This window comes from Sciurus carolinensis, chromosome 1 (assembly GCF_902686445.1).
Source record: "Sciurus carolinensis chromosome 1, mSciCar1.2, whole genome shotgun sequence".
In the NCBI taxonomy this organism is placed as follows: Eukaryota; Metazoa; Chordata; class Mammalia; order Rodentia; family Sciuridae; genus Sciurus; species Sciurus carolinensis.
Genome location: NC_062213.1, coordinates 157,281,044 through 157,302,273, shown reverse-complemented (window position 1 = coordinate 157,302,273; position 21,230 = coordinate 157,281,044). Strand labels below are relative to the sequence as shown.

General features: G+C 40.3%; 1 protein-coding gene across 2 annotated transcripts in view; it reads left to right on the top strand.

Annotated features, from left to right (window-relative positions):
• Nucleotides 1–21,230, top strand: part of Ror1 (receptor tyrosine kinase like orphan receptor 1) — a 378,032-nt gene that overhangs the window by 249,373 nt on the left and 107,429 nt on the right. For both annotated transcript variants that reach the window (XM_047518297.1, XM_047518315.1), the window contains exons 3-4: nucleotides 9,474–9,761; nucleotides 10,416–10,446. In XM_047518297.1, the coding sequence (XP_047374253.1) occupies nucleotides 9,474–9,761; nucleotides 10,416–10,446 (319 nt within the window). The remainder of the gene's footprint in view (nucleotides 1–9,473; nucleotides 9,762–10,415; nucleotides 10,447–21,230) is intronic.

The following is a 21,230-nucleotide window of genomic DNA, read 5'->3' as shown; positions in this document are numbered from 1 at the left end:
ATTTTAGGGGACCATAAATATCCAGTTCATAACATCTACAAAAGCTTATAACTAGAAAAAAAATCAGTAGAAAACTGTGTTGGTGGTTGCCATGATCCCATCAGGTAACCTGCTCCTACAGAGAAAATAAGGATTTAAGGTAAAGATCCCCCCTTCTGGTGTGAGCAGGAGGTCCTCTGAATGGACTTGGGTTAGTTAACGTGGGAGTTCTTACTGGCAATAGGGTATAAAATAGCAAGTGAGGAGGGGACAGGTTGGGAGTGGGCAGGAGAATGGAATTGTGCTCCTATCCCAACAGTGACAAAACCAACTATATAAAAAATTCTGTAAGCTTTGCTATCTTCCTTGAAATGTGGCTAGAAAAACCTGTACACATCATCATCACTGGTTCTGCATAAAATACACAGGGTGAGGATAAAATGCAGTGAGTGATACTCAAAAATGCCTTCTCCTTGTGCCTTGATCAACTGTAACTGGGACACAAAGCAATCTAAGTGTGCAGTCCAACTATTCTTTCTCTGCATAGATCTTAAGGACTTAAGAGGAAAAAGCAGTTTCCCCGAGCTATTAAAAGTCCATTTACATACAATTGGTCTACTTGTAAAAATACCTATTTGTTAAAACAAACTCCTGTGGTAGCAAAGTTTTCTTAAACTCCTGTGAGTTGCTCTGTGTATTGAGTGGGCTTCCTAAAGAAAGACCCACAAAGGCTGCTCTATTTCCCCATTAGTCCAGATTTATAGGGTGTTTGGGTCTAAGTGTACATTTGCAGAACCTTTTCTGATGTGTGTGTTCCCTCCCTAAAAAGGAGCTGCTTCCTTCGCCATTTGTTGTCTGGTCCAATAGGCATTCAGTAAACCCCCTGCCATTATTCATCGGTCATTAGCTCAAGCCCAGCTTGATGCATTCATATTTATGTTCTCAAGAAAACTGAGTGGTGGGCCAGGACCCAGCCTGACACAGCACTTCTTTTCAATTTTAACCATCAAAAGCCCTGGTCGACAGCAGCTTTACTCAGCAAGAAAGGATCTATCTCCAGCATGCTGCCTCTGTGCCTAGCTGAGGACAGTTGGATTCTGGAAAGCTCAGGCTGACCTCTGGGTTGGAGAGGCGATTTCAATATCAGTCATGTGACCTTAGGCAACATGCTTAAAGCCTCTGCACTGGTCCTTCTTGTGGATGGAAGGGTTCGCAGTGGAGAATTCTCCTGGGTTTTTGAGGAATAAATTAGTTACAGGCCTTTGGACAAGAGTTGGTAGTCAGGAAATGGTAGCTTTATCACTGTGGCCAAATATTCTTCCACGGAAGAATGATTTGGGGAGCATGTTTTTAAATGCTTGCGCCTGGATTGCTTAAATTTTAATCTCTAAGGAGTGGAACCCACGTGTCAGTATTTTCTTTCTTTAAATTGGAACACTTTTAAGGTTCCAGAGACAGATTATCTCATTTAACTCCCATAGCATGTCTCATGGATAAGTACAATTATTAGCTCCGTTTTACAGTTGGGCCAACTGAAACTTAGAGAGATCAAGTGACAGCAAGTAAAAGATAGTGCTTGGATGTGAAGCCAAGCTGGCCAGCTCCAGAGCCCATAGTTTTTAGTTACCCTATTTTTATTTATTTCTGTGGTGCTGGGGACCCGAACCCAGGACATTGCATAACTGAGCTACATCCCTGCCTAATAGTCTCTTCTTACAAATAGCACCTCCAATGTGGTTGGCCTAAGGGAACTGAGTTCCTGAAAACAGGGTCGTGCAGCTGTCCTGGGCTCCCTCCCTGTGGCTTGTTTATCCTCTTTTTCTCTTACCTGCGGGCCCCAAGGGCTCCGACGCCCCTCAATGGATAATGAACTGTGGTTATTCAGAAGTCCCCTGCCACTTCGGCTGATTTTTATTAAACACAGCTTGTGGCTCTGACTCAAGAATGCACAAGCTGATTTAGATTATGCTTTGCATTGAGTTTATTAAGATAAAAAATATTTCCCGAGATAGTGAGTCAGAAGTATTTATGGTGAAGTGTACCGAAAGTGAACGCAGGTTGATAGCGTGAACAAAATGTTCTCCCCAAGTCAAATGCGATGACCTAACTGTGTTTGGCAGCCTTCCTTTATGTTTAGCTAAGCATTTTATTTCATGCTGGGAGCCTCCTCCCTCTCTAAGAGGGAGCGGTCATGTAAGAGGCTAGGATTTTGGCATGTGCCCCTCTTCATACCCAGGCCCAGTCCCTAAGCCTGATTATACCCTGCCCCTCACCTGACTGGCCGAGTTGTGGTGGCAACACACTGTTCAACTTTTTATATCTCGGTTTCTTTCACCTGTCAAAACGGGAATAGAACTCATGGCCGGCCTCCCTCCCAAGGGGAGATGGAAGGGCACTTTGAAAATTAAGTAATAAATGTTGGGAGGGATTTGTGGACCTGTGGATGTGACATCTTGTCAAGCAGGTCTGTAATAAATGGGGTGTCTCCAAAGCTAATTTGCCTGAAATTCACTTGAGCCTTCCATTTACTTAATCAACCAGCGTTTATTAAATGCCTACGAAGTTTACAATAACACATGGAGCTCTGGAGGAATACAGAAAGGAAAAAAAGGAGGAAATAGCGTCTCAATTCCCGAAGAACTCATAAACTAACTTCTTTTTTCTTGCAGTTCACTTTTTAGGTTGATTAAGTCTCAGGATACAGGATGCCTGGGCTGTATTTAAAAAACTTATTCTGGTGACTTCCAGTTACGTCATAAGTAACTAGTGGTGATTTACTTGTTTCCAGTGCCGGTGGGTATTGTCACATGCTGTGTGGACTCATAAAAAGGGCAAGAAAGTTTGGAGTCCTGGCTACAGTGGAGGAAAGCACAGTGAAGGACTAAATCTGTGTTTATTGAGAAATGGGGCATCAGGTAATTGTATGGTTTCTGGTGTCCAGAGGCCTGAATTTGTGTCCTGGTTCTATTGCTTTCTTGATGTGTGACTTTGGGCAATTACTGAACCTTTCTGTGTCTCAGCATTTTTATCACTAAAATGAGGGTTAAAAGTTAAAATGAGGGTTTATCTCACAGGTATGTTTTCAAAGTTTAAATAAGATAGGTATGTATGGGCTGGGGGTGTGGCTCAGCAGTGGAGCCCTTGCCTCGCCCATGTGCGGCACTGGGTTCGATCCTTAGCACCACATAAAAATAAATAAAATAAGGTATAGTGCCCAACTATAACTAAAAGTGTTTTTTAAAATACTAAAAAAATAAGATAATGCATGTGAGATGTTCAGACAGTGCCCAATCTTCAAAAAAAAAGAGAAGAAGAAGAAGAAGAAGGGTTGGCTTTCTAACTTTTTGTGGACAATGGGGGGAAATGGTGGCGCTAAGAGGATATTGACATTTCGTTTTCCTACATTATAAAAAAATATCAATTTTTTAATTTGGAGTCTCAAACATTTGCCCAGATAGGACACAGTCATTTGGGACTGTCACAGAGCCCCAAAATGCTTGTTTAGAAATTGCCCCTCTCTTCTCTTACAGTGCTCAAGGCTTAAGCTAAACTGTTTTGTTCTTAGAATTTCGGACCAGATTAGAAAGTGGAAGGGTGAGGAAGGGCAACTTAGATTGTGATGGGAAGAGCACTGGACTTGGAGTCCAGATCCTGGCTTTGCCTCTCTTTAGCTGTGAGCCCTGGAGTAGGTTTTTGCATCCTCTAAGCTGCAGTTTACACATCCTGACTGTGCAAAGCAACGGTGTGCAAAACAGCTCGAGCCATAGCGCGTATCAGGACAGTTTCACCAAACTGTGCCACACCAGTGGTCATCTTCTCCATTGCCACCCACCTGCAGTTAAAAATGGCAAAAAACCAATTGCACTTTAGAATGTCTTCCGACAAAACGGCAAAAAATTATCGATTTTATTAAATCTCGACCTTGAGAACTTGCATATGGCGGAATGGGAAATGCTGGCATAAAGATCTCTCACTAAGAACTAGTACTATGATGATCTCAAAGCAAAGCACTTGAGTTCTGAGCTGAACTAGCCTCTTTTTATTTGAAGGAATGACTAACAAACTATGTTTAGTTATTCTTGAGATTTAACCAAACGAACCTGCTCGCCGAGGAAACAGGAGATAGCCTTAGTTGCCAATAATAAAATTTGACCTTTCAATCAAAAATTAGAAGTTTGGAAAACTTTTAGGTATTGCCATGAACTCGATAGCTTCCCAGTCTTGTCTTGATCTTGACGGAGGTGATATTGATGTATGTGACTTTTCTATATTATATAATTAAACATGTTCACATGTGGAATATAAATATATGACATATATATCTTTTATCATATATATATTCATATATATATATATACATATATATATATATATATATATAAACTCAGCGATCCTGTGTTTTTTAAAGGACAACACATTCTGTTACAAAACTATACATGGGTTGAATATCCACTCAAAGTACAACATAAATCAGTCTTTTTTAATGTAATGGAGTATGAAAATTTCATCGATATGGTTTAGATTTCACATGACAACTTAAGAAACTATCCCTTGTCGAATTTTGGTGTAGTATCAAAGAGCAACATTCTAAATTATCTGAAAGGCTATTAAAATGCGTCTCTCTTTTTCCAATGTGGCAAATTAGATTTTCTTCAACAAATACAATTTATTTCCACAGATTGAATGCTGAACCAGGAGAATACAGTGCTCTCTGCTCTATAAGTAAATAATACATTTGCTACTATATGAAATAATGCCCTCTTCTCCCTATTGTTTGTGTATGGAATGTTCAGTTGTTTTCATTAAAATATTTGTTTTAAGTAGTGAAGTTATTAAACATATTTAAGATTTTTCTCTTTGGGGCCCCTCAATATTTTACACAGTATATAGGGAACCTGAGACCAAAAGGATCTGGAATTTCTATTCTGGAGCATGAGCTCTGGAGCCAAAATAATTTGAACTCTCATGTCTTCTTAGTGTCTGTGTGATCTTGAACAACTTTCTTACCCTCTCTGCTTTAAATGTCTCATCTGTAAAATTTTCATAACAATACCTGCCTTGATAATAAGTAGTATTTAAGCATTAGCCATTATTATGTTCGTATCATCATTGTTATTATTGTCATCTTCATTACCACTGGTATTGCCACCAGGAGACAGATGCTATTCAGGGACACACAGCTAACATGGAGTCAATGGAACTGGGATTTTTTTCTCTCAAGCCAGATGATACCCCACCTCCTACCCACCAGTCTGCCATGTCAATATTCATAGTCTAGGGAAGAAGGGAAAAGGGATCAGAAAGGTACCAGAGTCCAAGCACACAAGGTCAGAGGTATCAAATCACCAGAAAAGAGTATGAAGAGCCAGGTTCAAATGTAGAGGCCAAATGGCATTGTTTGGTATTCAAGTTCAGCAGGCGCCTGTTGCCTGTCATCTGATGGTTCTGCTCATCTGGAAATACGGATCGCCCCAGAAGGAGCAGACCCCAAAGGTCCCAGCAATAGATAATGAATGCAGAGCCCAAGGAAGTTACGTGGCTGCAGGACCCACATGTCTACCAAGGTCATAACTGGTAGTGTCCAGTGTGTGGGTTGAGCCCAGGTGGTCTCGGAAAGGGACGGCTAGTTCAGAGTCTGCAATGGTCACACCGAACTTTGAATAAGACCCGAGTTGGGCCCCTAGCATGGCCCACGAGTCTGCCCCTGAGGTTCCAGCTGGTTGTGGGAAGAGAATGGACCCTGGCCAAGGGCTCGTTAACAACAAGAAAGAGCAGTGATGCGGACATGCGTTTTCACTTTATTTATTCCCAGCACAGAATGCCTTCCTGTCGTTTAGGCAAAATGCTGTTCTGATGCTTCTGGTCTTTGCCCAGCTGAGGAGCAGACCATTTGTTAGTCCTGCGTGCTAAGTGAGCAGCTACAGATGGCAAACAAATGCCAGTCTCCTCCTTTGTCTGAGAGAAGGCAAGACCAAATCTCCGTTTGTGGCAAGGCTCCGTTACTCAGTAAACACAAAGATCTGTTTATGTTTCCTTTGTTCTCTCCAGAAACTCTGGTTTCCAGTTGCCCTCACCCCTCTTTTTGTTTTCAGATGGGTGTAATATGGACGTTGTACAGAGCAGGTCAGGCAAGATTCCTGGCCACCAAGGGGCACTGAAACACCAGCTGGAACCATGGCCGAAGCTCAGAACCCCTGGTCAGACAGCCCTGCCTGGAGCTGGGGGAAGAACCCAGGCCTGGAAGTGGCTTTGTGGGGCCCCCCCTGAGTTAGGGAGCAATGCCAACTCTGTGCCCAGCCCTAGATTGGGTTCAAGTGCCAAAGCAGTTCGATGAAACAGAAAGAGCCAGATTGTGGAACCAAAAGGATGTGAATTGGACCTTAGTTTGTCCAGAAGGCCTTGGACAAGTCACTTACCCTCTCTAATCCCAGGTTTCTTCCGCATAAAGCAGCCATAGCAAGTGTCCCTTGTTGAGTTACCAAATGGGTAAATACTAAAATAAACCCCCTACGTATGGCATCATTACAAGACGGTCTGTTATTGCTGCTGTTTTGGCTGCTGCTGCCTCCCTTGGATTTGGTGTAGGTGCAATGCTGAACTGAGAATTGAAGACCATTCATGACAGAAGCTTTGGGCAGTTTGCTGTGTGACCACAGGGCGAGTCAGCTAATCTCTGAGTCAGAATTTTCTCATCTGCACCTGGGACTCCTGGTCAATTAATGTGCCTTTCCTACTGACCTAGGTGTTAGAGGATAACAGGAGATGGAGGCTGTGGAAACATTATGTAACCTGCAAAGAATTATATAGAGGTTATTATTATAAAAATGATAGTAGCAACACTAATTAACATTTTTGTGTGCTTATGTTTCACCAAACACTGGTTTTAAGTGCTTCATGGGCATTACCTGATTTAATCTTTCACTAACGGTTTTGCCAGGTGGAACCCCATAATTCCTGTTTTTCAGTTGGCTAAACTGAGGTACTGAGAGGTTAAATAACCTGCCCAAGTTCACACAGATAGGCTGGGGGAAGACCAGGGATTCAAACCCAGCCAATTAAATTCCAGAATCCATCCAATGGGAATTAATAACTATGCTTATATTGTTATTATGCAATTGCCATGTCTAAGTTTCTCTCTACAGAGGCTGTGTAGTTATACATTATTGAAGCATGAAATGGAGTTTAAAGCTATAATAATAGCTCCCTACCCTCTGGGCATACCTCAAACATCTAAGGAACATGTGTGATTATATTCATGAGCAAATACATTCTAGGATTGAAAAATATATGTATAGTAAATAAAAAATGATGTGTATATATCATATATATGTATTATACATATTCATATATGTGATATATGGAATCATGGTCTCTGTATAGAAAATGCTCTCAGCTAGAGAGTGGAATATAAATGTAAGAAAGCAAGGCATTAGCAAAATCATTTATGGAACCATGATTGTGTGATGAGAAATAATTATTCACTGGTTTAGGTGAGATGAAAACCGTTATTATGGTAACACAGTGAATGATGGTCATGCTTAGTCTCTCTTCCACCACATGCACACGGTAAGTGCCATTCACACATGTGCATGCTCCAGATTTTAGCAACAACCCTTCCCAATTCGTTGGTGGAAAATTAAAGCAAATAATGAATCATTTATTTTTAGCATTTATGAACTCATTTTATAGGCATTTGAGTAATTAAATAACCCAGTTAAGGAGATTGAAAGTGTTGTTCTCCAATAAATTTCCATTAAATTCAACAAATCTACTGTGTTCCACCTGTGCTGTCCAATACAGTAGCCACTAGCCACGTGTGGCTGTTTATATTTAAAAATCTGGTTCCTCGGTCCTCTAACCATATTTCATGAGCTCTGTAAGCCATGTGTGATTAGAGGCTGCCATTCACTGCAGCTCATAAAATATATCCATCCCTGCAGGGAGTTGCTGGATGCTGCTGCTGGGCTCTGTGATGCCTGAAGGGTGCAGTGGGGGACTAGAACCTTCTCTGGCCTGCCTTACAGCTGCTTACTGTAATGTAGCAGTGAAGAACTGCTTAGCAAGCATCCTAGGTTTGGGACTAGGGATAGACAGGGAGCAATGGGAAAGTATGACAGAGGATCCACCCAAGGATGCATGGTCAGGAAGAGCCAAACCAAGGAAACTGTCTATGTGAATAATAGAGCAGTTTTTAAAACAGTAAACTTAATATCAAATTTATTTTCTTCACCACTGGGTTCCACAACTAATATTTAGTATGATTTTTATAACAGTATTCATAGAAGAATAATCTTCAATAAAACTTATTCCATTATTAAAATTTTTGATACAATAAAATCGCAAAAGAAGCCAAATGCAATTATAGCATAATTCCATTTATATGAGATTCTGAAATAGGTAAAATTAATAGAAATCAGAACAGTAGTTGCCTAGGGGAGGCAAAGGAGGGAGTATTTGGGAGCAGGTATTGACTACAAAAGATTTCAGGGTACTTTGTCTGACATGGATGTTCTGTCAAGACAGGAGCATTAACCAGGCATGGTGGTACACACCTGTAATCCCAGCAGCTCGGGAGGCTGAGGCGGGAGGATTGTGAGTTCAAAGCCAGCCTCAGCAACTTAGTGAGGCACTTAGCAATTCAGCAAGACCCTGTATCTAAATAAAAATATAAAAAAAGGGTCTGGGAACATGGCTCAGAGATTAAGCATCCCTGGGTTCAATCCCCAGTACCCCCCCAAAAAAAAACAACAGGATCATTGGTTATTTGGGCATATACATTTTTTAACACTTGTGGAACCGTTAATTTGTACATTACATGGAATATAGTTGTATCTCCATTAAAATTGTATATTGAATTGAAGATAGATTCAGATAGATACAGGAAAGAATTATATGCTGTAACATGTTAACAACTGACATAACACCTGACCTGACATAAACCTTATGTCATCAACAGGAAGGTTTCAAGCACACTTCTTAGTCTTATGTCATATAGATATAAATGTGTCACTGCTACTTTTTCTAGTTTTTGATCATTTCTTTCTTATCAAAAGTGGCCAAACTGGAAGGATGTTTGCTAGAGGTTAAGAAAGGTGTAAATTCAGGGTGGAAACATTTTAGTTAACTTTGCTTTTTTCCCCCCTCTATTCTTCTATTGTTGGAATTAGCAACAAGGAGCATGTATTATTTTTATAATCTGAAGCACCAAAATTGATTTTGTCTTAGCTTAAAAAGTACACTTATCCATGGGTACCTTGTAGTTATTTGAGGACTTGGAGTTTTTTTTCTGATTAGTAACAAATTGCCCTTCAAGCAGTAGACCCTATGGATGATGGTCAGTAGTCATGGTCTTGGTACATGCTATTGAGTCAGTCCTCTCTTTCTCCACATTCCCCCTCTTCTGTCTCTGTGATTCTGTGACAGTGGAGTCAATTCAGGTTGCTTAGAGGTTCTCTCCAACCCCTCTCATTTACTTCCTTCCCCTTGTGCCACAGATTCCTATCTGACCCTGGATGAACCAATGAATAACATCACCACATCCCTGGGGCAAACAGCAGAACTGCACTGCAAAGTCTCTGGAAATCCACCTCCCACCATCCGCTGGTTCAAAAATGATGCACCTGTGGTCCAGGAGCCCCGGAGAATCTCCTTCCGGGCAACCAACTATGGCTCTCGGCTGCGGATTAGAAACCTCGACACCACAGACACAGGCTACTTCCAGTGTGTGGCAACAAATGGCAAGAAGGTGGTTTCTACCACCGGTGTCTTGTTCGTCAAGTTTGGTAAGTAACCTCTTACTGGGGATGGCCTCAGACCCCCAACCCAACATGCTGGAACAACCAGAGTTCACGAGGGTAAGGAAGGAGGAAATGAGCACCCTCTGAGAACGTACTAGGTGGTATAATCCTAAAGCTGGCACAGCTCTACCCATTTTACAAATAAATAATTCATGGCCCTGTAGTTCATTAAGATGTTTAGGATGGCCCGGCTCGTGAAGAGCAGAGCAGGAACGGGGTCCAGTTCTGTCTGATCCTTACCACCATGCCACAGAGCTCTTCCTAGTGAGGATGCTCCCTGTCCTGAGACACTGGGGGCGTAGACTGGAAGCCCCCTCTTACTTTTGCAATTGACATCCTCATGCGGCCACTCAGCCTTCTATTAGAAGCTCCCTGCAGGTCTGCGGATGCACTCTGTTGGCTCATATTTTAGCATTTTTCAGCCCCTGAATTGTGGGATATACACATGTTCTCACGGGTACGCTTTTATTCACAGAGGTTGTTGGAGAGGGGAGCTGGAACAAACCAATAAATCCCAGAAAAATAAATATCACCTCGAGGTGCTTGAGAACTTTAATTTGTAATGGTTTGATTGCACCCACAGTCACCCTCCAATTACCCCGACTGACTCTTTCTTTTGTGTTTCTTTCATTTCTTCAGGACCCCCTCCCACTGCAAGTCCAGGATCCTCGTAAGTACTTTGAATCTCCTTTCTAAGCATTTTCCCCATCAGTTTCTAGGGCAAAGGCCACGATGTTCTCTGCTTGGTCCAAAACACTTTGTGTTTGCAAATATCATTCCATTTTGCTTTTTCCTCTGACATGAAGATTCACAGGAGATCAGCACTGGCAGCAATCTCAAGCATGGTAATGTTGAATCTGAAAGATCAAAGCAAAAGTCTTATTACATTTCTATTTTAAGATGAATCTAACGTTTAGTGGCAACAATGGATGTGGTAAAAATCAAACAAAAAATGATAGAGTAATGGCTTAGGAACCTTTACTCCCTGCTAAAAGGGTCTGCTGTACATTCTGTAAACCTTCTGATACTTTATTAAACAGGGCAACAATTAGGTGATCGCTTTATTTTTTTATTCCCTTCAAAGAACTAGAAGTTCTAGTTCACATAGGGATGAAAGACCCATGCTTGGATAAAGAATTTTATGGAATTTGGATTCATTCTGAGATCCTTTTAATGGAGTCAAAGATTTCGCTTCTTTAAGGGATACAATTGTTGATGCATTTATTTATTCTGGTTTAAGGGATTCTCATCTTCCACTCTGAAAGTATCCTTTTGGGACATTTTTTCTTTATGTTTATTTTTATTTGGGGAGAAAGCCCTAATTATTCAAACCCTTGCTCTGCAAGAAAGTACCCTCCATATTTTGTATTCTTCTGAAGTAGGATTCCCTGGTTCCACCATGAGAACACCAACATGTCTGGCCTCGACCGCACCCACGGCAAATTTAAGAGCCGCTTAGCTTGCCCTAATCCCCTCTGTGCCACTTAATTACAGTGTGGGGTATTTTAATACATTGGTGTGTGCCTTGAGGCCCAGTGGCCCACAATCCCATTAATAAAATAGGTAATGGGTAAAAATAAACATTGGCCTTCAGCCACACTGTTCTGCTACTTCGACAGCAGTTAAAGGCAACTGTGAAAGAGTCTTTAAAATCAGCCGAGTGCTAATTACATTCTGCTTGCCCAGGTAGAAAGTGTTGCTTGATTTTAGAACAGGTTGGAACTTTGGTCACTCTGCCTTACCTTTTTGGTAGGCTTTTTTTTGTTTTGTTTTGTTTTGTTTAATAATCTCACCACTGGTTATATGTGAAACCCTTTTGAAGTCTTATTTAAACAAAGATTAAAACTTCTGTTACTGGCTATAAAAATGCTTCCCACCCTGATACCTTATTTGTTCCTATTAATCTGTGTTTCAAATGTGGCTGATAATCTGCATGCAGGCTGATTAATGTGGTCCTCTAATCTGCCTCTCCTGGTGAGCCCTGGGCTGTTGACTTTCTGCCTGCGGAATCTGCATCAGTTATTTGTTGTAATCTAAGTGGCTTGTTAAACATTCACATTTCCTTATTTCTGGAAGTGTCTGTTCTTTCTTCGATGACATCTTTCTGATGAACTCGTCTAAGTCTCTCACGGTTTTTAATTTATACCTAGTTTAACGGTTTTGTGAACCCATGCCCATAGAGTGGGTATGAAAGTCCCTTCAAGAGGCCTGGTGACAACCAAAAGTTGCTGCTGCCATCCGGCACCTCTGCTGCAGCTGCTTGCTCCCTATCCAGCAACCGCATGCGGTGTGTGGCACCACGTTTGCTCGGAGGGACTTAACACAAACATGCAGTCTACGTTGGAAATCCCACGGGGCCTTTTGCAGGCCAGTCTCCATCTTGATTGCATTCCTTGTTGGCATTTTGATGCTCCTTGTCTCTGTCCCTTAGGAACCCGTGATGTGTCTGCTTTTTTTTGCCTGCCTCATCCACCACCCCTTACCCTGTGAATTTAGTTTGGTGGTCGTTCGTAGCTTCAGACTTTATTTCTGCTGTCATTGCTACTTCCTGGCCTACCCCTAATCTCAAATAGAATGCTAGCTCCCATCGCTGTCCTCAGAGTCCCCAGTTAGAAGCCAAGCCTGACTAAAAGGGGACGGGCAGAAGTTAACAAAATGAGAGCCTTGGAAGATATCACAACATCCAGGATCCCTCCCAGGTCTTTTGTTAAATTGTACACTACTTTTTCCAAGATAAACGTGAAGTACAATTATAAATCGCTATTTATTTGAAAGCATCACAGAATTACTAGGAAAAATAAAATGCATGTCCACGCCACAATCTAGCATGAAGAAAATCAGGACAGTGACATGTATCAGGTGTAGGAAGCCTGGTAGGAGCGAAGGGCTCTTGGATTATAGCCCAAGAAGGCTCTTGTCACGCCCTTGCAGGGACTGCATCAGGTTTTCTCACGAAGCTCTCAGGATGCTGTTAGTTTAGAGTAGGAGCGAGTTTCAGATTTTAGTCTGGTGTCTGTTCATAGCTTCAGGCGTTATTTCTGCTGTCATTGGGAGATCCTGGCCCACCCCTAACATTCTAGGACCTGGGGTATGAATACTAGTGGAAACCCACATACCACATGTCTAAATATTTAAGAGGTTACATCAAGCTAGTAAAACTGTTAAATGAATATGTCCCATTCTCCCACATTGACAAATATACCTTCAAAACAACCAAATTAAAAATATGTAGTATGACTGGAAGCCAGCAGCTATCAAAAGTGACTAATCATTACTTTACCTCTCTGGGTATTCTGTTCATGGGCCAAAATAGTATGTATAATTTATTGATAAGTATGTATTCATTCCATAAAAATTTTTGCCTTCATTTCAGCAAAAGTATTACCTATGTTGTTTTATACAAGATGTTTAGGATAGTGTGTCTTCTGTTGACAACAATGCCAAATAAGACAAACTTTCTTGAGTCATTTTAATTCTTACTTTTAAAAACCTATTTCATTGGGAGAAACCTCACTTCCCTCAGTCAGTAGCAATTGTACCAGAAAAATTCCTAAGGTGATACTTAAATTTGGAAATAAATTATGAACTTTATATGCCATGTTCAAACAGAAACGGGATCATATATGATGAATAATCATTATTACAGAGTATAACAGAAGATTATAATTTCATCATATAAATCCTTGTCATCTTAACATGTTACCATGCTGTTTAAGAATTTAAGAGGATAGTCATGTGTCATTTATCAGAGGGGATACATTCTGAGAAATGCGACATTAGGCAATCTCATCATGGGGCAAACTTTCAGAGCACGTATTTACATAAATCTCTGGGGTACAGGTTACTCACATGATGTGGCCTCTTTTTTAAAAAAGTTTTTTTTGCAGTTATAGATGGAGAGAATGCCTTTATTTTATTTATTTATTTATATATGGTGCTGAGGATGGAACCCAAGGCCTCACACATGCTAGGCGAGCGCTCTACCACTGAGCCACTGCCACAGCCCCAATGTGGCCTCTTGATACAATCGGGACACACAAGTAAGACATCATGAGACTGCTGCCAAGGTAACAGCGTGCTTACAATAAACCTTTTTTATAAGAAGGAGGAGTACAGTCTAAAATGACAATGAATAATTTAATAAATACCTAAACCAGCAACACCGATGTTTATCCTCATGACGTGCCACACACCACTTTATGTGCTATGCTTTTATACGGCAGTCAGCACAGTCGGTGTGTGCACACCAGCATCCCCACAAACACGCGAATAATAGGTTGTGCAGAGACACACTAAGCAATAGGAGGTTTTGAGCCCCATCATAATCCTGGGGGACTACTGTCATAAACAAGACTGTCACGGACCAAAACATCATGATGGGGCACATCACTATAATTAGAACTGTTTAATCGCTGGTTTTCTAGGGCTACTGTAGCAAGGTGTCATAAAGCGTGTGGCTAAGCCAATGGAAACTGAGGTTAGAAATCCAAGATCACCGTGCTGGCAGGGTGGGTTCTGCTGAGGGCACAGGGAGGCTTGCTCCTCTATTCTTGGTTTGCCAGCACTTTTGGGCTTTTACTGGCTTGTGTGTCCTTCACTTTATTCTCAGCTTTGAGGTTCACATGTTATTCTCCCTTGTGTGTGTCTCAAAATATCCCCCTTTAAAAATAAAATACCTGTGGTAGGTGTTAGGATCCACCCTGTAGACCTCATATTAACCCGATTACCTCCACAAAGATCCCATTTCCAGGTAAGGTCACACTCTGAGGTACTGGGGGTTTGAACATCCACATACTAATTTAGGGTGACAGGATTCAACCTATGACTCTTACTGTGAAATGTTCTCACCCATGTGAAACTCTTGCTGAGTTTACTATGCTAATTCATAAGAACTTTCAGAAGCACAGTTTGAATGTAACAAAACAAGAGGATAGATGCTGGGTAATATTGCAAATGAGTTTATCATGCAAAAATCGATTGCAGTGGAACTGGGAGGAAGAATTTGACAGGTTGATTGATTTATCTCTGGTCTTATTGAAGTGTTTCTGCCACTGCAGTCCTTCCTGTACTGGAAGCAGTGTCCAGGTCCCGCTCTGGCAGTGAAACAATATAAAAATCTTCACACTATCCATCACAATCACCTTTTGTTCCCAGGACAGAAGGCACAAGGCATAGAAAAGTGTTCCCTGGGGCAGGAAGAGCTGAGTCCCACGACTGGCAGTTTGAGGTTCTGCCAGCTTGGAGTACAGAGTCTCAAGATGCATAGAGTCCCACATGTTCTCCTTGCTCTTGTTAAATTTATTTAGTGTGGTTCTTTTTTTTAATATGGTCCCAGAACATATACCTTCCTTATCTCTCTTTTCACTCTTCCTTTCTTTTAAAAATACCTGTTTTACTAAGATTCAGTTTTACCATAAAATTTACCCTTTCGAAGTGTACAATCAGTGTTTTTAGAAGAGAGTTATGCAACCCTTGCTGCTATCTTATTTTAAAATGTATTCACCATTTCAAAAAGAAACTGCTTCAGCCTGCGGTTAATTCTAACTTACATTCTGTCTCTCTAAATTTGTCTATTCTAATTCTTTCATATAAATAGAATCATATTGTATTTGTTGTTGTGGCTGGCTTCTGTCACTTAGCATATGTTTTGGAGGTTCAACCACATTACAGAATGTATCATACTTCATCCTTTTTGTGGCTGAATAATATTCCATGGTATAGACATACCACATTTGTTTATCTATTCATCTGTTGATGGACATTTGAGTTCCTTCCCCTTTTTGCCCGTTCTGAAAAATGTTGCAACCATTACTCACATGCAAGTTTCTGTGGAGTGTATATTTTAAATCTGTTAGGTATATACTTTGGAGTAGGGTTCTTGCAGCATTTGATTTCTCTGTTTAACTTTTTGAGGAACTGTAAAGCTATTTTCCAAAGGGACTGAGCCATTTTATATTCTCAGAAAGGAAGTATAGATGTCTAAATTTTTCCATATCTTCTTTCATATATTTTTTCCTTTTTTAAAAGACATATTTATCTAAGTTGGGCATGGTGGCACAGGTCTCTAATCTCAGCTTCTTAAGTGACTGAGGTCAGAGAATTGAAAGTTCCAGGATAGCCTGAATAACTTAATGAGACCTTTTTTTTTTTTTTTTAAATTTGCAAGGCCTGTGGATGCAGACTTCTTTCCTAGCATACATGTGACACTGGGTTCAGTCCCCAGTGCCACAAAATAAATAAATAAGTTTACTTACTATTTTATTCATTCATTATGTATTTATCTATGTACCTATTTTAGTCATCTTAGTGGGTATGAAGTGGCCTCTTACGGTTTTGATTTTCATTTTCTTAATGACTAAGGATATTGAGTATCTTTTCATTTGTTTTCATTGGTCATTTGTATGTCTTTGGAAAAATAACTGCTCAATTTTTTTTTTATTATTTACTGGAATTTGTCTTGTTATTTTTGAGTTGTAAGAGCTCTTTATTTATCTTGGCTATATACCCTCATCAGATATATAATTCACAAATATTTCCATATTTTCTATGGATTGCCTTTTTAAACTTTCTTCACAGTGTTCTCCAAAACAAAAGCTTTTAATTTTGATGAAAACTAACTCGTTATTTTTTTTTTCTTTTATGATTTTGAGACATCATTGCCTAATACAAGGTCATGAAGATCTATGGGCATATTTTCTTCTAAGTGTTTTAGTGTTTAAGCTTTAGTTCTCACACTTAGGGTTTTGGTTCATTTCAAGTTAATTCCTGCGTGTAGTGTGAGTTAGAGCTCAGATTCATTCATTTGCATGTAGATATCCACTTGTCCCCACACCATTTGTGTTGTTGAAAAGACTACTCTTTGGGATTTTTTTGGATTGTCTTGGCACCCTGTTAAAACCAATGAACCATAAATATATGTGTTTATTTCTGGACTCTTGATTACACTATCCTTTTGCTAGTTTCACACATTCTTACTTACTATAGGTTTGTAGAAGTTTTGAACTCTGAAAACAAGTTCTCTATATCAATCATTATTCCACTATGGTGATACACTCCTGTGATCCTAGTATCTCAGGAGGCTGAGGCAGGAAGATCACAAGTTGAAGGCCAGCCTCGGCAATGTAGCAAGGCCCTATAGTAAGACTGTCTCAAAATTAAAAATAAAAAGGACTGGGGATGTGAATCAGTGATAAAGCACCTCTGGGTTCAATTCCCAATATAAAAAAAGAAAAATACATATATGTATGTGTGTGTGTGTGCGTATGTGTGTGTGTGTATCTTTCTATGAAGGGATTTATTGCAAAGACTTGGTTTATGTGCTTGTGTGGACTGGTGAGCCATGTTTGAAGTCCATAGTGCACAGTGTCAGATAAGCAGGCTAGAGCGTCTCAGGAAGTTGCTCATGCTGCAATCCACAGGTAGGAAACTTCAGGTCTGCTCTAAGACCCCTCAACTTTTGGCTCAGGCCTATTCAGATTATCAGGACAACTTCCTACTTCCAGTTGATCGTAGATGTTAATCACATCTATAAAGTTATTTTCTTAAAAATTTGTTCTAATTAGTTATACATGATAGTAGAATGCATTTTGACACATCATACATAAATGAAGTATAACTTCTCATTCTTCTGGTTGTACATGATATAGAGTTACACCAGTCATGTAGTCATATATGCACATAGGGTAGTAATGTCCAATTCATTCTACTAACCTTTGTACTCCCATACCCCTCCTTTCACTTCCTTCTGTATAATCCAAAGTACCGCTATCTTCCCTGCCCCCCATCCCATTGTGAATTAGCATCAGTATATCAGAGTAAACATTCAGCCTTTGATTCTTTGGGATTGACTTATTTCACGTAGGCTGATATTCTCCAGTTCCATCCATTCACTGGCAAATGCCATCATTTCATTCTTCTTTATGGCTGAGTAATATTCCATTGTGTGTATATACCACAATTTCTTTATCTGTTCCTCTATTGGAGGACACTTAGGTTGGTTCCATAGCTTGGCTATTGTGAATTGAGCTGCTGTAAACATTGATGTGGTGTGTCACTATAATATGCTGATTTTAAGTCCTTTGGGTATAAAGCAAAGAGTGGAATAACTGGGTCAAATAGTGGTTCCCTTCCAAGTTTACTAACACATTGCTGGTGGGAACTATAAATTGGTGCAACCACTCTGGAAAGCAGTATGTAGTACTTTCACAGTAACACCCAGACTGGTATTTCCTGAATAACTAGAGACTATATCTTGCCAAGTTAATACATAAATCTGACCATCATATCCTTCAATGTTGCTCTTAGATTTCTTTCTTTTTTTTTTTTTTTCTTTCTTTTCTCTGTCCCTTGCATTCCATATGAATTTTAGGGTAGTTTATTAACCATGTTGACTAGAAGTAATGAAGTCAACATACTGATCTTTTTTCTTACCTAAACAGGAGAGCTTTCGATCTTTCACCATTGAGTATGATGTTAGCTGTGGGGTTTCATAGATGCCCTTTACCAGGTAAAGGAAAATTCCCTCCTATTCCTATTTTGTTTTGTGTTTCTTATTATGAAAGGGTGTTGGGTTTTTCTATGTGCACTGAGATGTTCATAGAGTTTTATCAGTCTTTTATTATATTAGTGTGGTATACATTGATTTTTGTATGTTAAAACAAGTTTACATCCTTGGAGTAATTCCCACTTGGCCATGGTGTATAATTCTTTTATATACCGCTTCATTTGGTTTGTTGAGGATTTTTGTTTCTGCGTTTATGAAAGATATTGGTTTGTATTTTTTTGTGTGTGATCTTTGTCTAGTTCCCATATCAGGACAATACGGAACTCTTAGAATGAATTGGGAATTATTTCCTTGTCTTCTATTATTTTTTTTAAAGAGTTGGGAATGAATTCTGTTAATTCATGCAAACGTTGGGTGTAATTCACCAGTAAAGTCACTGTGGGAAATTTTTAAATAGTTAATTTAACTTCTTTACTTGTTATAGATCTATTTAAACTTTCTCCTTCTTCTTGAGTCAGTTCTAGTAGTTTGTCTTTAGAGTAATATACCCATTCCTTTAAATCATCTAAGTTGTTGGCCTATAATTATTCATAGTATTCCCTTATTCTGTTAATTTCTGAAACATTCATAATGATATCCCTTCTTTCACTCTGAACTTAAGTAAATTGTGTCTTCCCCTGACCCCCTTTGGTTATCTAGTCCAGCTTTAGATTTACCAACTTTGTTGGTCTTTTCAGAGAACTAAATTTTGTTGAAAACTGTATACTTAATATAAGATGGGGCTGGGGTTGTGGCTTAGTGATAGAGCATTTGCCTCACATGTGTGAGTCACAGGGTTCCATCCTCAGCACCACATAAAAGCAAATAGATAAAATTTTTAAAATGTAATATAGCAGCTCTGGAAATCAAATTGTCTGATTGTCTTTCTTCTGATGTGCTGTGTATTGTCCTTGCCATTTGTTTAGTGTGTTACCTGTACTAAATCTGTATGGTCTACATTCTCTGTCATGATACTGGAGTCTTAGCTCAATTAGCTCTTACCAGTTAACGATTGGACAGAGATTTCCTTAAACCAGAAAGTCACCCATCCTTTATCAAAAGGTTCCATGAAAGCTTGAGCATGCCTTTAGCACCCCAGCAGTTTACAACTCTACCTTTGCTTTCATGTCCTACTGGGTGCAGGATCTCAAAGATAGCCAGACAGGGGAGATTAGGGCTTTCTTTCCTGGGTATGCACACAGCCTGACTTGTAAGAGTGCCCTTCAAAACCCAGGCATATGTCAGAGGTTTTTCAAAGCCTCAATGGACATCTCATTCCTCACCTCCTCCCTTTGAACTTTGAGCTTTTTGGCTAGGCTGCTGTTTCTCATAACTGGTATCACTGCCTCAGGCAAGTAGGCTTTTTTCAACAAATGTCCTGGGACCAGGGCTTTTCCCACTGAGACGCTCCAAGTTTAGTCAAATAAAGACAAGTCCTGTGAATGGGGCTTTTCCAGAAAGCTCCTAGACAGGTCACATCATGCCATTTCTGTGGAGATGAGCCTTGGGAGGATCTCCAAACTCACTCTCGTCTCCTCCAGTAACTGCCAGGCTGCTGATTTTCAAGGTCACAAAGAACTCGGGAGAGGAAGGTGGGAATAAGCAAGTTAAAATGCCACAAAACTCTGTTCTTAACCACCTTCAACTTTTCCCCCTCTATCTTTTCTCTCACCTGCATTACCCAGGACATCCTAGAGGGGAGCTTGTTATAGAATTCACATTGATTGAATTTAAGTTATATTTCCTTTTTTTCTTTTTTTTCCACCTTCTTTGGTTTCCTGCAGAATCAGTCTATTAAAACTACATATCAAAAAAAAAACAAAAACAAAAACAAAAAAAACCCATCTCAGAAGGATGTTGAAATTAAGTGAGATCATGATGACCCGTCTTATGGATCATTGCTGTGTAGGTAGCAATGTGCCTGGCACATTCATAAGAGCTAAATAATGTTGGTTAACAACATTGGTGGCAGCAGCACCATAATCACTATTTGAAAACAAAGAGGCTGTGTCTTTTCAGTCAGCGTCCTTCTGCTGGACAGTACTCCCTGCTTTGAACCCCAGACAGAGCCATTGAAACTTTTATTTTCTTTTCTCTCATTGGACTTTGGCTAAAGTCCCTTTCCACAGAAAAACTGACTAGCTTTTGATGACCTCTCTCCCTCTTTTATCTGCTTCCAAGTCTCAGCCACAGTGAAGAAGTGTAGCTGGGTGCTGGCCCAGTTCAGGAAGTGATAATAGAACTTTCGACTCAAGATAAACTCAAGGATAACTTTCAGCACAACTACTCAGGCAGTTCAGGGATGAGGCATCTTGTAGTGAGGGGACCAGGAAGTCACACAGCAGCTGGGTAAGGCCACAGAGGGCCTTGGCCCCAGGGAAGCAGCTCATCAACCCGCCTTAGACTCAGCACTCTGCAGAGCAGGGGCAGATGGCGAGAGCACAGAGCGATTAGATAAGAAGGGTTTCCAAATCCCAGGGGAAGAGATCCAAGAGCACAGAAGGTTGAGAAGCCAAGTCCTTATGTCTCAATCCACCCCCATCACTCAACAATCCCCAGTGGATGAACAGGGTGTGGAAAACTTCCTATTAAAACAACACTTGTGCAGCTTGGCAATGCATATCCCTGTGTGCAGAGCATATCCAGAGGAAGAAAGCGGAAGATAAGTCCTTCTTCTCTGGGAGCACACCTTCCAAAAGCTTGCCCACCCTCCCGTGAGCTTCTTGGTGTATGAGTTAGTTGCATATATATATCTCCACATTAGCCCAGCACCTCATATATAGTAGATTCTCAAAAATGTGCTAAATTGAAAGGTGAAAGTCTCTGTCCTTAAAGCTTTTTTCCAAACTTGAAAAAGTTTTACTCATTTGCTCAATACATTCTAATTGAGTTCTTTCTATGTTCCAAGCCTC